At 37.0% G+C, this 15,603-nt stretch overlaps 1 protein-coding gene across 1 annotated transcript in view; it reads right to left on the minus strand.

Moving 5' to 3' along the window:
• The window catches only part of LOC121386949 (vacuolar protein sorting-associated protein 45-like), a 42,170-nt gene extending 26,786 nt beyond the window's left edge, over positions 1-15,384 (minus strand). The window contains 3 exon segments of the mRNA XM_041518009.1: positions 4,644-4,723; positions 9,778-9,973; positions 15,256-15,384. Of these exon segments, the coding sequence (XP_041373943.1) occupies positions 4,644-4,723; positions 9,778-9,973; positions 15,256-15,348 (369 nt within the window). The 5' untranslated portion in view covers positions 15,349-15,384.
• Between the last annotated feature and the right edge of the window lie 219 nt (positions 15,385-15,603).

Here is a 15,603-nt window from a genome sequence, read left to right on the forward strand (position 1 = left end):
CACACCCTAGTTTTATTATTTAGAATACACATTTCCATTCACCTGAAATGCTTTTTGGTAATTGTGATGTTTGTAAAACCACGAAATGCATTTTTTTCACAAAACGTGTTGTCGAGAAAAAAACGTTAAGCAAGCAAGGTCCAATCTATTTTTAATGTCACAGACGTTGGTATATCACGTGACCGTTATCATTTTGGTTCGGTTTGTTTTCTCGTGCACGGTTCGCGCAATCAACATCCGATTTGTTGTTGTTCATTTGTGAGATTTTTCTTCACAGTTCGTGAACATTTTCAGTAACAATAAAGTTCAGACAAGTAAGTGTCTCAATACAAAACGTTACAAACCCTTAAAACCAATAATTTTGCTAAGTCTTACGATATCTGGAGAGGGGATACAACCAGGACAGAACAGTTGGAACATGTCCAGGAGAGGTGAAACGAACGCACCCCAAGTCTGTGAAATTTGTCGTGACGTAGGCATTGTTGTGCTTCTACCAGTGACATCAGAATACTAACTTTCAAAATTATTTCAAGCAATTGGGACATGGGGATTCCCATGGTATTTATCGATATAAAACCTGCTTTTTCACTCCATTTGATAAAAACGTGATCTAAGTGTGTTACAGGTTTGTAGATTAACCAAATTATAATTTATTTTCGCTGGATGGAACTAGGGCGTGCGGCTTTAATGGTATGCACTTCTCATTTTACCACAGACGTATGTCTCACAGTCATGAGCTTCACTAATTAACACAGGTGTAACTCTTATGTGGACTCTTCTCATTTTACCACAGACGTATGTCTCACAGCCATGAGCTTCACTAATTAACACAGGTGTAACTCTTATGTGGACTCTTCTCATTAGCATCAGAATACTAATTAACATACATTTGTAGGTATAAAATTCTCTCACCTGTGTGTTTTTTTGTTTGTTTGTTTTCTTTAATGACACCACTAGAGCACATTGATTTATTAATCATCAGCTATTGGATGTCAAACATATGGTCATTTTGACACAGTCACAGAGATGAAACCCTGCTACATTTTCTCCATTAGTAACAAGGGATCATTTATATGCACCATCCCACAGACAGGATAGCACATACCACAGCCTTTGATATACCAGTCGTGGTGCACTGGCTAGAGCGAGAAATAAATTAAAGTATATGACACTGGATAGCTCAGGCGTGTACTCTTTCCTGTATCTTTCTAAGTAACATAGTAAAAACTCTTTATACATACTTCTCTTCATTCGTTCATTTCAACTTATTTTCGTGTTTATATCAAATTAAGGTTCAAGCACGCTCTGTTGGAAACATACATCCGCTATCTGGGCCGTCTGTCCAGGACGGAGGGTTAGTTGTAATAATTAGATTTTAGTGAGAGAGAAATCAGTGCTGTGGCCTTACATCTTCCCATTTAGTCGTTAAGCTTGCTCTGGGTGGGAGCCGATACCGGGCTGCAAACCCTATACCTACATGTACCAGCCTTAATTCTGATGGCTTAACCACGACACCACTGAGGCCTATCATACTTCTCTTATTAACCCAGGTATTTATATATCTCTTAACTGTACTTCTCTAATAAACACAGGTGTAACTCTAACCTGTATTTCTTCAATTAACACAGATATCTGACCTTTTCTAACTAACATGTATGTATACCTCCCACCTGTATTTCTCTAATTACCACAGGTATACCTCCCACCTGTACTTCTCTAATTAACACAGGTATACCTCTCACCTGTATTTCTCTAATTAACACAGGTATAACTCTCATCTGAACTTCTCTAACACACACAGGTATACCTCTCACCTGTACTTCTCTAATTAACACAGGTATAACTCTCATCTGAACTTCTCTAACTAACACAGGTATACCTCTCACCTGTATTTCTCTAATTAACACAGGTATAACTCTCATCTGAACTTCTCTAACTAACACAGGTATACCTCTCACCTGTATTTCTCTAATTAACACAGGTATAACTCTCATCTGAACTTCTCTAACTAACACAGGTATACCTCTCACCTGTACTTCTCTAATTAACACAGGTATAATTCTCACCTGTACTTCTCTAATTAACACAGGTATACCTCTCACCTGGTAATTAACACAGGTATCACCTGTCCTTCTCTAATTAACACAGGTATACCTCTCACCTGTCCTTCTCTAATTAACACAGGTATAACTCTCATCTGTCCTTCTCTAATTAACACAGGTATAACTCTCATCTGTCCTTCTCTAATTAACACAGGTATAACTCTCACCTGTACTTCTCTAATTAACACAGGTATATCTCTCACCTGTACTTCTCTAATTAACACAGTCCTTCTCTAATTAACACAGGTATAACTCTCATCTGTAACACAGTATACCTCTCACCTGTATAACTCTCACTCTCATCTGTCCTTCTCTAATTAACACAGGTATAACTCTCATCTGTCCTTCTCTAATTAACACAGGTATAACTCTCATCTGTCCTTCTCTAATTAACACAGGTATACCTCTCACCTGTATTTCTCTAATTAATACAGGTATAACTCTCATCTGAACTTCTCTAACTAACACAGGTATATCTCTCACCTGTACTTCTCTAATTAACACAGGTATAACTCTCATCTGAACTTCTCCAACTAACACAGGTATACCTCTCACCTGTACTTCTCTAATTAACACAGGTATAACTCTCATCTGAACTTCTCCAACTAACACAGGTATACCTCTCACCTGTATTTCTCTAATTAACACAGATATAACTCTCATCTGAACTTCTCTAACTAACACAGGTATACCTCTCACCTGTACTTCTCTAATTAACACAGGTATAATTTTCACCTGTACTTCTCTAATTAACAGAAGTATACCTATCACCTGTCCTTCTCTAATTAACCCAGGTATACCTCTCATCTGTCCTTCTCTAATTAACACAGGTATAACTCTCATCTGTCCTTCTCTAATTAACACAGGTATAACTCTCATCTGTCCTTCTCTAATTAACACAGGTATACCTCTCACCTGTACTTCTCTAATTAACACAAGTATACCTCTCACCTGTACTTCTCTAATTAACACAGATATACCTCTCACCTGTACTTCTCTAATTAACCCTGGTATACCTCTCACCTGTACTTCTCTAATTAACACTGGTATAACTCTCATCTGTCCTTCTCTAATTAACACAGGTATAACTCTCATCTGTCCTTCTCTAATTAACACAGGTATACCTCTCACCTGTACTTCTCTAATTAACACAAGTATACCTCTCACCTGTACTTCTCTAATTAACACAGATATACCTCTCACCTGTACTTCTCTAATTAACCCTGGTATACCTCTCACCTGTACTTCTCTAATTAACACTGGTATACCTCTCACCTGTACTTCTCTAATTAACCCTGGTATACCTCTCACCTGTACTTCTCTAATTAACACAGGTATAACTCTCACCTGTACTTCTCTAATTAACACAGGTATACCTCTCAACTGTACTTCTCTAATTAACCCTGGTATACCTCTCACCTGTACTTCTCTAATTAACCTAGATATACCTCTCACCTGTACTTCTCTAATTAACCCAGGTATACCTCTCACCTGTACTTCTCTAATTAACCCAGGTATAACTCTCAACTGTACTTCTCTAATTAACCCAGGTATAATGCTCACCTGTACTTCTTTAATTAGCACAGGTATACCTCTCAACTGTACTTCTCTAATTAACACAGGTATAATGCTCACCTGTACTTCTTTAACTAACACATGTATACCTCTCACCTGTATTTCTCTAATTAACACAGGTATAACTCTCATCTGAACTTCTCTAACACACACAGGTATACCTCTCACCTGTACTTCTCTAATTAACACAGGTATAACTCTCACCTGTACTTCTCTAATTAACACAGGTATAACTCTGATCTGTCCTTCTCTAATTAACACAGGTATAACTCTCATCTGTCCTTCTCTAATTAACACAGTTATAACTCTCACCTGTACTTCTCTAATTAACACAGGTATACCTCTCACCTGTACTTCTCTAATTAACACAGGTATACCTCTCACCTGTACTTCTCTAATTAACACAGGTATACCTCTCACCTGTACTTCTCTAATTAACACAGATATACCTCTCACCTGTACTTCTCTAATTAACCCTGGTATACCTCTCACCTGTACTTCTCTAATTAACACTGGTATACCTCTCACCTGTACTTCTCTAATTAACCCTGGTATACCTCTAACCTGTACTTCTCTAATTAACCCAGGTATAACTCTCAACTGTACTTCTCTAATTAACCCAGGTATAACTCTCACCTGTACTTCTCTAATTAACCCAGGTATAACTCTCAACTGTACTTCTCTAATTAACACACGTATAATGCTCACCTGTACTTCTTTAATTAACACAGGTATACCTCTCAACTGTAGTTCTCTAATTAACACAGGTATAATGCTCACCTGTACTTCTTTAATTAACACAGGTATACCTCTCAACTGTACTTCTCTAATTAACACAGGTATAATGCTCACCTGTACTTCTTTAATTAACACAGGTATACCTCTCAACTGTACTTCTCTAATTAACACAGGTATAACTCTCAACTGTACATGTACTTCTCTAATTAACACAGGTATAATGCTCACCTGTACTTCTCTGACTACTTCCTGATCGTCAGCCTCTGCTAACAATTTTACATCTTGTTTGCTGATTACATTGCTGAAGTCTGAAAAAAATAAAAAATTATATATATTTTTAAAACTTTCAATGTTACATGTATTTCATGAATGGTTTGACTTTCACACCTTAGGTACAAAAGTTAGTTTTTACCATGGAACAACATAGCTGATATCTTTCTATTGATCTCCTAAATATTTTGTAACTGTACATCACTGCGTAATACCACAGTGATCTCTCTAATGAAGGTGTTAAAAAAAACCTGCTTCTCTGAAATGACAGCATTCAAAATAAGCACCTGTCCGTTTGTCCTGACAAGTGAAAATCTGCTCGGACAAGCAAACTGTACTTCAATGGCTGTCCAGTAGTGAAGTAAAAATTAATAATGCTGTTTCATTTTGAGCAATAAAAAACATTGTCCTTGAACTTGAATAAAACTAACAAATTATTTGGACAAGTGAAAATATTGGTGGACAAGTAGATTTCTAGACTACAACATGTACTAATCTGGTGGACTAGAAAAACATTATGCTTAGTTCTTTTACTGAACGAGCTTTAGTGAGTTTCATTTAAACAGATGTTGGATTTTTGTTTTGCTACATATACATGTACACAAGCCAGGGCTTCTAGATTATGGTAGCCCCACTCCCATGGCTAGTGATATTCAATGTTGGGCTAGTAAATAACTACTATTGTCATACCACACAGGGCTTCTAGATTAAGGTAGCCCTACTCCCATGGCTAGTGATATTCAATGTTGGGCTAGTAAATAACTACAATTGCCATGCCAGACAGCTAGTGCAGGGCTTCTAGATTATGGTAGCCCTACTCCCATGGCTAGTGATATTCAATGTTGGGCTAGTAAATAACTACTATTGTCATACCACACAGGGCTTCTAGATTATGGTAGCTCCACTCCCATGGCTAGTGATATTCAATGTTGGGCTAGTAAATAACTAGTATTGTCATACCACACAGGGCTTCTAGATTAAGGTAGCCCTACTCCCATGGCTAGTGATATTCAATGTTGGGCTAGTAAATAACTACTATTACCATGCCAGACAGCTAGTGCAGGGCTTCTAGATTATGGTAGCCCTACTCCCATGGCTAGTGATATTCAATGTTGGGCTAGTAAATAACTACTATTACCATGCCAGACAGCTAGTGCAGGGCTTCTAGATTATGGTAGCACCACTCCCATGGCTAGTGATATTCAATGTTGGGCTAGTAAATAACTACTATTACCATGCCAGACAGCTAGTGCAGGGCTTCTAGATTATGGTAGCCCTACTCCCATGGCTAGTGATATTCAATGTTGGGCTAGTAAATAACTACTATTACCATGCCCGACGGCTAGTGATATTTCCCCATCTTAATATTACATCTATGGGCAGGGCTTCAAGATTATGGTAGCCCCACTCCCATGGCTAGTGATATTCAATGTTGGGCTAGTAAATAACTAGTATTGCCATGCCAGACAGCTAGTGCAGGGCTTCTAGATTATGGTAGCCCTACTCCCATGGCTAGTGATATTCAATGTTGGGCTAGTAAATAACTACTATTGTCATACCACACAGGGCTTCTAGATTATGGTAGCTCCACTCCCATGGCTAGTGATATTCAATGTTGGGCTAGTAAATAACTAGTATTGTCATACCACACAGGGCTTCTAGATTAAGGTAGCCCTACTCCCATGGCTAGTGATATTCAATGTTGGGCTAGTAAATAACTACTATTACCATGCCAGACAGCTAGTGCAGGGCTTCTAGATTATGGTAGCCCTACTCCCATGGCTAGTGATATTCAATGTTGGGCTAGTAAATAACTACTATTACCATGCCAGACAGCTAGTGCAGGGCTTCTAGATTATGGTAGCACCACTCCCATGGCTAGTGATATTCAATGTTGGGCTAGTAAATAACTACCATTACCATGCCAGACAGCTAGTGCAGGGCTTCTAGATTATGGTAGCCCTACTCCCATGGCTAGTGATATTCAATGTTGGGCTAGTAAATAACTACTATTACCATGCCCGACGGCTAGTGATATTTCCCCATCTTAATATTACATCTATGGGCAGGGCTTCTAGATTATGGTAGCCCCACTCCCATGGCTAGTGATATTCAATGTTGGGCTAGTAAATAACTAGTATTGCCATGCCAGACAGCTAGTGCAGGGCTTCTAGATTGTGGTAGCCCTACTCCCATGGCTAGTGATATTCAATGATGAGCTAGTAAATAACTACTATTGCCATGCCAGACAGCTCGTGCAGGGCTTCTAGACTGTGGTAGCCCCACTCCCATGGCTAGTGATATTCAATGTTGGGCTAGTAAATAACTACTATTGTCATACCACACAGGGCTTCTAGATTAAGGTAGCCCTACTCCCATGGCTAGTGATATTCAATGTTGGGCTAGTAAATAACTACAATTGCCATGCCAGACAGCTAGTGCAGGGCTTCTAGATTATGGTAGCCCTACTCCCATGGCTAGTGATATTCAATGTTGGGCTAGTAAATAACTACTATTGTCATACCACACAGGGCTTCTAGATTATGGTAGCTCCACTCCCATGGCTAGTGATATTCAATGTTGGGCTAGTAAATAACTAGTATTGTCATACCACACAGGGCTTCTAGATTAAGGTAGCCCTACTCCCATGGCTAGTGATATTCAATGTTGGGCTAGTAAATAACTACTATTACCATGCCAGACAGCTAGTGCAGGGCTTCTAGATTATGGTAGCCCTACTCCCATGGCTAGTGATATTCAATGTTGGGCTAGTAAATAACTACTATTACCATGCCAGACAGCTAGTGCAGGGCTTCTAGATTATGGTAGCACCACTCCCATGGCTAGTGATATTCAATGTTGGGCTAGTAAATAACTACTATTACCATGCCAGACAGCTAGTGCAGGGCTTCTAGATTATGGTAGCCCTACTCCCATGGCTAGTGATATTCAATGTTGGGCTAGTAAATAACTACTATTACCATGCCCGACGGCTAGTGATATTTCCCCATCTTAATATTACATCTATGGGCAGGGCTTCTAGATTATGGTAGCCCCACTCCCATGGCTAGTGATATTCAATGTTGGGCTAGTAAATAACTAGTATTGCCATGCCAGACAGCTAGTGCAGGGCTTCTAGATTGTGGTAGCCCTACTCCCATGGCTAGTGATATTCAATGATGAGCTAGTAAATAACTACTATTGCCATGCCAGACAGCTCGTGCAGGGCTTCTAGACTGTGGTAGCCCCACTCCCATGGCTAGTGATATTCAATGTTGGGCTAGTAAATAACTACTATTGCCATGCCAGACAGCTAGTGCAAGGCTTCTAGATTGTGGTAGCCCCACTCCCATGGCGAGTGATATTCAATGTTGGGCTAGTAAATAACTACTATTGCCATGCCAGACAGCTAGTGCAGGGCTTCTAGATTGTGGTAGCCCCACTCCCATGGCGAGTGATATTCAATGTTGGGCTAGTAAATAACTACTATTGCCATGCCAGACAGCTAGTGCAGGGCTTCTAGATTGTGGTAGTCCCACTCCCATGGCTAGTGATATTCAATGTTGGGCTAGTAAATAACTACTATTGCCATGCCCGACAGCCAGTGAAAAAAAGGTTGTCAAATGCTGCATATAAGTCTGTAACCAGGGATATTTTAATAGAATTGTTAATACAGATTAGTTGTGCTTTACTGTATTATTTAATATGTATACATTAGCTATTTTTATATATTAGCTTATAGTTAGAATGGGTAGTTGGGTATGGACTGTAGTTCTGTGGTTAGTCGCACATGTATTTAGTGATAGGTTACGCTTGACTGACTAGAGTGATGCATTATGACAGTTGCACTGCATGCTGGGGAAAATCTGTCCTTTTCTTTCAAATACCACACCTTCTCATTCTTCTCGTAGCCTTTCACTCGTAAGGTCACATAATTATGTTCTTGATGGTGAGCACCCATGGGGACGTCTTTAGTGCAAATTAAAGATGATGTCTGGTTTTTCTCTTCGGGAATAAAGAATCTCGAAACCAGAGTCATGTTTTGTTATGGACTAGCTGGGGTTACAAGTCTATTTTGTAAACATGAATATCCTGCCCCAACCCCCCTCCCCAAGAATCTTAGTGTTTTTAATTGTTATCTCCTTCTTTAGGTAATATATGTGATTATTACTATTACCGGTACTATTAGTAAAATTGTATTACGTAAAGTAAGGCTAGTGAATTTTTAATCATGGCAAGTACATTTTTAAAATCACTTTATCCCATGGCTATAGTGGATTTGGTAAACATTCTAGAAGTCTTGCAAGCATGTGTAGCTACATACATGTACATACAAATATATATATTACTATTACTACTAAGTACATGTACATACAAATGTATATATTACTATTACTACTAAGTACATGTACATACAAATGTATATATTACTATTACTACATAAGTACATGTACATACAAATGTATATATTACTATTACTACTAAGTACATGTACATACAAATGTATATATTACTATTACTACTAAGTACATGTACATACAAATGTATATATTACTATTACTACGTAAGTACATGTACATATGTTCAATGTTTAATTTTCCAGCAGTAATATAAAATATTTCAATCAACACAGTGTAAAGAGTGATGTAAGATTTTTAATGACACCATGTAGCATGCACTGTCAGTCTGCTTCAACGTGAACAATAAAACAATCCACGACACGACAGAACCTGATTTCAGCCCATACATTTCAACTCTGTCTCATCTTGGCAGGTACAACTCTCTCAGCAATAGCAATTTAGTACAGATAATAAGAAAGTCAATACCCGATAATGATACAAATATTGTTGCAAATCCATTTTGTAACAGCTTTTTGTGGTGGCACAGCTGATTGCCATTGTGAATTTTGAGGGCTTTGATTTTATGTATCTAACACACAAAAAATGACTACGTATATATATACACGTTTGTACAGACTACATAGAGATGTATGTCTGGATATCAAGAACATGTTGACACAAATACATGTATGTATAGACTACATGTAAATAGAGATTATGTTTTGATATCAAGAACATGTAGATTTACTTACAAACATAGTACAGTCCATATTTGGGCATTCTCAGCTCCTGTTGTAGAAGTTCTACATTTTCTTTCGTAGGTCGGACAAAGCAGATACACTTGAGATGTTTCATCGACTCGCGTCCAGTTGAGTCAATCCGCTCAAACAGATAGACTTCTTTCTGCAGGATTTCTGACTGGGCATACACCATACTGACAACACTTGTCTACAAAAATAAAACATAAAAGTTAGCTTTAGCTGTCATAATGGTACATGTACATGGATTGTTGAAAATGAGTATCGTAGTTTTTAGATAATATTTAAACATGGCTAGCCCTGTGTGAGTCAAACATTTTTCCAAATTATCTCAAAAAATGCAAAACCCACAAATATTTTCCAACATATATCAATTATTACATAAATGTTTTTTAGCCAAATTAAAGTATAATTTGCCATGTTTCTAAAATTTGTTAATGGCGAATTTGGCGAGTGGCAAAGCTACATATAGCTCTGAAAATTTGTCATGTGCTGTAAATTATGTTCTGAGGTTTCTGAAAACAAAGATGTTTGTTTTGCTTAATGACACCACTAGAGCAAACTGAGTATTGATCACCAGTTATTGGATGTCATGGGAGCAAACATCTGATAATTCAGACATGCATATAGTCTTAGAAGAAACTCTACATTTTCTGTAAGCAGTGCTCAAGGAATCTTTTATATGCCATTTCCTAGAGAGTACCAGACAGCACATACCGTGGACTATGATATACCAGTTGTGAGGCAATGGGCGGGTTTTAATCCAACAGCCCAAGCACTTCAGATAGTCGCAATTCCAAATTAGCCAGACCCAAGAGTTCATCCCATTCCCCCACCCCCACGAAAATGTAAACATTTAGTTTATTTCATGTTATTTCATATACTTACCATTGTGACACCCAATAGCTGATGTGTATTTTTGTGCAAACCGACCATTCATTCATTCATCATTCATTCATTCATTCATTCATTCATTCATTTGTTAACATAATGTTTACAGCCTGGCTCAAACTTACGAATTGGTCTCCAATGTCAATTAAAAAAATATAATTTCTGTGGGTGAAACAGCCCACTGACAGCAATTTTAAGCCTGCCTATAGCAATTATTTTTAAAGGGACTTTTGCAGCAAATAAACATGACTGAAAGATTATTTTGTTGTGTGTAAACATATTTAAATGTACAAATGTTATATATTGGAAGATAATGTACACCACTGTATACATTTTGCCATCATTGAGGAGCTATATGGACAGCACAAAAATGCCATTGGTAATGCTACCGACCTACAGCAAGTTACATGTATATCTCAATGAAAACAATTGACATCAGTGCCATCATTAAGTTTTGTGCCTTTGTTTATATTTTGTAATCTTATATCACTATATTTTGCTAATGAAAAAAAACATTTTAGATATTCTGTGTAAAATGTCTTGCACATGGGTGCTTTTTAAGGAAATTTTGTACAAAAGACAGAATGTGAAATTATGGAACTAAAAGTTGGTTTTATTTCGTAGATATTCGATTTAGTGTTTCCATGAGTACTCGAGCACGGGCCGAGTCTAGCAAGACTCGAGTCCATTCACAGGACTCGAGTACCCGTACAAGGAAGAACACTTATTCAATTATATTTTTAAAGGTTATTTGGCCATTTGCTTGTCGCCAGTTACATTATATGATTATGAGACATGGACCAAAAACAAAAGTTGAATGTGCGGATCGAATGCAATAGTTTATTATACAATGGCATAATCTGGCATCCATGTTCAGCGCTGGAATTAATATGCATAATGCTATTTGACTTTATTCCTTCATCTCGTTGTCATCTAGTGTAATTGTCGGGTACTCAGGTCCGGGTCGAGTTTGCGGGTGTATACTACCAAATCAAATCCCATAGACAACAATAGTAACATATGTGGCTAAAACTCCTACCTGTAGCATATCAATCGAGATAAACGCCATGTGGATATAAATACTACCACCCCTCACCCTTAAAGTGAATCAGAAAACATTGGGGGTTAAGCTGCTCATTTCTGAGATAACGGGTAGTGTTTATGACTACCCTAGTTCTGCACAAAATTTGAGTACTTTTTTTTTTACAGGTACCCCATACATGTTTCAAGCACAAGGCTACTTTACAACCAACACACTCACATTTATCACCAATCACAGGACTTGTGGTGTTCACTTCTTCTTTGACCCAGCCGGAAGTTATTTGGTTTAGTACTACCTTGACCCTCGAGTATTCGAGTCCAATATTTTGGACTTGTGGAGGCCCCAGTTCAGCTCAGGCTGTCACAATACACCCCTGTGAGCTTTATAAGTATTAAAATGCAGTGTTTGATGATCCACTGCATGGCCAAGTGGTCAGAGTCCCGACAGTTTGGAGTTCAAATTCAGACGTTAATGCAGTCAAGTAGTCGATGGTTTGGAGTTAGAAATGTTTTATTTAACAACGCTCTAACATATTTTATTTATGGTTATACGGTGTCAGACATATGGCCAAGGACCACACAGATAATGGTTGCATAGTACCAAAGAAGAGAGTACCGTGTCAAAGTTCGACGTGCACCGTCAAATATTTGCGGAGTAAAACCAGCTGTGGGTGTGATTGGTAGTAATATGTGACATTGATTATTTGTGCAAATACTATTATCCATTGACAATAAATAAATACACTTTTATTTGTTATACAGTTGTTATGCAGTATATACCAGAGGTTGAAACTAATGCGGGGTACCCCCAAAAATGGAACTGCAATTTTCAGCAAAAATGACGGTTGCTATTAAAAACATAAATTAAATCTCTTAAATGATACGTGACCCCCCATTTTCTTGCAGCTAGATTAGATGTGAGGTGCCACACTTTCTATTGCTGTACTTCCTGGGTGTGTTGAAACGCTGCTTATATTAGTTTTATTAGTAAACGTTAACATTATCGGCAATAGGAATTGATTTGGTCTAATGGAACCTATAGCATATATTCACTATATTATCATTATTTTATATTGTGTGCCATTTACTGTTATTTGACAGTCATAATTGCTTAATTAGGTTACACTCAGGCATGGGAGTTCATAATGACCTTGACCTTGGCATTAATTTACTGTGCACTGCTGAGAATAGAGTTTGAAAAAAAGTCTGTGCTGACCAATTGGAGATTTTGGCCCATATTTTTTACTTAAAATATTTTAAAGCTTATTTATCCAAGGTGATGGACATGTCATATAACACTAATCTTATTTAGGATAATAAGTCTAGGCAAGATGAACTAAGCTATTAGTAATAATTTATTTTTAGTTAAAAAATAATGTTAGCTGATATTAGGTTAAGCTTTTAGATCTCCATTAACAATGTGTATTTGAATGCAATTGGCTCTGGAATGACTATATTTAAATAACCTGATTTCTGCTGTAATTTTAACATACTTTTTAGGTTGGTGAATTATGTTTTAGGCAAATATGGGAGTTTTTACAATTGTTTTTGTGAGTTTGGCAAAAACATTAAAATCTACAGAAGTGAGTTCTGTGTAGCCATTTTGCATTCTCTTCTTTATTTGTACACAAATATAAGCTTGGTAATGATAGCTTTAGGTCAGTTCATTAAATCTTGTCCATATATTCAGTGAGTTTTCTATAGTAAAGGGTATTTGAAGTATATACCAAGTACAAGAGCAATTTTGACACATTTATTAATCTACCTAGGAGTGTGTTAGTATTATCTTCCACTATTACCACACTTGTGAAGCTATATTTTCCAATATTACTATGTAAATGATGTGTTACATTACAGATTGTAGTAATGCATACGATATAAATATTATATTCAGTTAAAACAGAAAATAATTAAAGAAAAATGACTTTCGCACTCTTTTGATGGATTGAATGTGCTTTTTTTATGACAAATAAAAAATAAAGATGTAAAACCCTAATGATAACTCTAGATATGATACATGTCTGTAAGCACCAATCACTGGAGATTATTAATAAAATATCAACAGATATATTGGTAGCTGTCAGTGGATTTAATAATGCATATATAAAAACCAACTAGGTTGATGGGTTTGAAAATATTGCATTCAGTGACTTGACATCCAAGCATAGTTCATACCTTGGGTGTTTACCCCACCATGATGTGTACCACATTAATTTACTACTATTTGTGGATACAGTGATGTTCATTTCAGATACCACATGTAATATGGGTTTTTTCTAGTGAAGTTCATATCATATGCCCATTAAAGTCTTTCAAAACACAGGGTCACTGCAATAAATGAGTTTTAAGGTAATTATTTATTGGAAATGAGAGACTAAGCATATACAACCAACCCATAGTATGTATCTTCAAGAGTAGTATTTTTATTTATTATTTGTTTTAAATATGATACATTGCATTTGTATACAACTTTGCATAACACTGATGCTTCCTGAGGTGTACATTAAATCAGGTTGCACTGTAGGAACAACACTTTCAATTATGCTGTCACATCATATCAGAACACAAAAGATCCTGATAGTCATGAAACCACCCAATTGGACACTTTTTGACAAATATATTTTGTTGATATAGGTTGCATAGTACCAAAGAAGAGAGTACCGTGTCAAAGTTCGACGTGCACCGTCAAATATTTGCGGAGTAAAAGCAGCTGTGGGTGTGATTGGTAGTAATATGTGACATTGATTATTTGTGCAAATACTATTATCCATTGACAATAAATAAATACACTTTTATTTGTTATACAGTTGTTATGCAGTATATACCAGAGGTTGAAACTAATGCGGGGTACCCCCAAAAATGGAACTGCAATTTTCAGCAAAAATGACGGTTGCTATTAAAAACATAAATTAAATGTCTTAAATGATACGTGACTCCCCATTTTCTTGCAGCTAGATTAGATGTGAGGTGCCACACATTCTATTGCTGTACTTCCTGGGTGTGTTGAAACGCTGCTTATATCAGTTTTATTAGTAAACGTTAACATTATCGGCAATAGGAATTGATTTGGTCTAATGGAACCTATAATGAGAGAGGAAACCCGCTGTCGCCACTTCATGGGCTACTCTTTTCAATTAGCAGCAAGGGATCTTTTATATGTGCACCATCCCACAGACAGGGTAGTACATACCACAGCCTTTAAATATATCAGTTGTGGTGCAATGGATGGATGCGAAATGGTTTGGAGTTCTTGAGCAAGGTTTTGTGTGTAGAGTTGGAAGGCGGAGATTTATGGAAAAGTCTGATGTTAATTTGAAATCTTTTAATCAGTATAAAGCATAATTAAAAAGTATCTTTATAATTAATGCATTCTGACATGTGATTATAATAAATGTTGTGTCAACACAGCGGCATTTATACATAATTGTTACAAAGATTAGAATCCGGAAATAAAAAACAACAAAATACCACGACTTTCGAAAGTGGTGCGATGTTCGCATACGAAATGCGATTCAATGTTTTGCAAATTCATAATATTACCGTGTCTTTATCCATTAACAGAACCTTCATGCCAGGCCCACTGTCATCTATCATTTTACTAACATACTGCTTCACTGCGAGAATTACGTTCATTTTTGTGTGTTTACGAAGACGAAAAACGAAACTGAAATATATTTATTATCTCCCTTATCTTGACTCATTTCTTACTGGATTTAAATTCCTCCAAAACTTGACGTCTAGTGTGTACTGTTTTAGATTCCAATGTACCAAATCAGTTCTGGTTGCCGACAAAGTTAACGGTTACTAATAAAACTGAAACACGTATAAAATACATAAGCAGCGTATGGAAACACATAAAAACTGTTACACCTCACATTTAATGTACCT

This window comes from Gigantopelta aegis, chromosome 2 (assembly GCF_016097555.1).
Source record: "Gigantopelta aegis isolate Gae_Host chromosome 2, Gae_host_genome, whole genome shotgun sequence".
Classification (NCBI taxonomy): domain Eukaryota; kingdom Metazoa; phylum Mollusca; class Gastropoda; order Neomphalida; family Peltospiridae; genus Gigantopelta; species Gigantopelta aegis.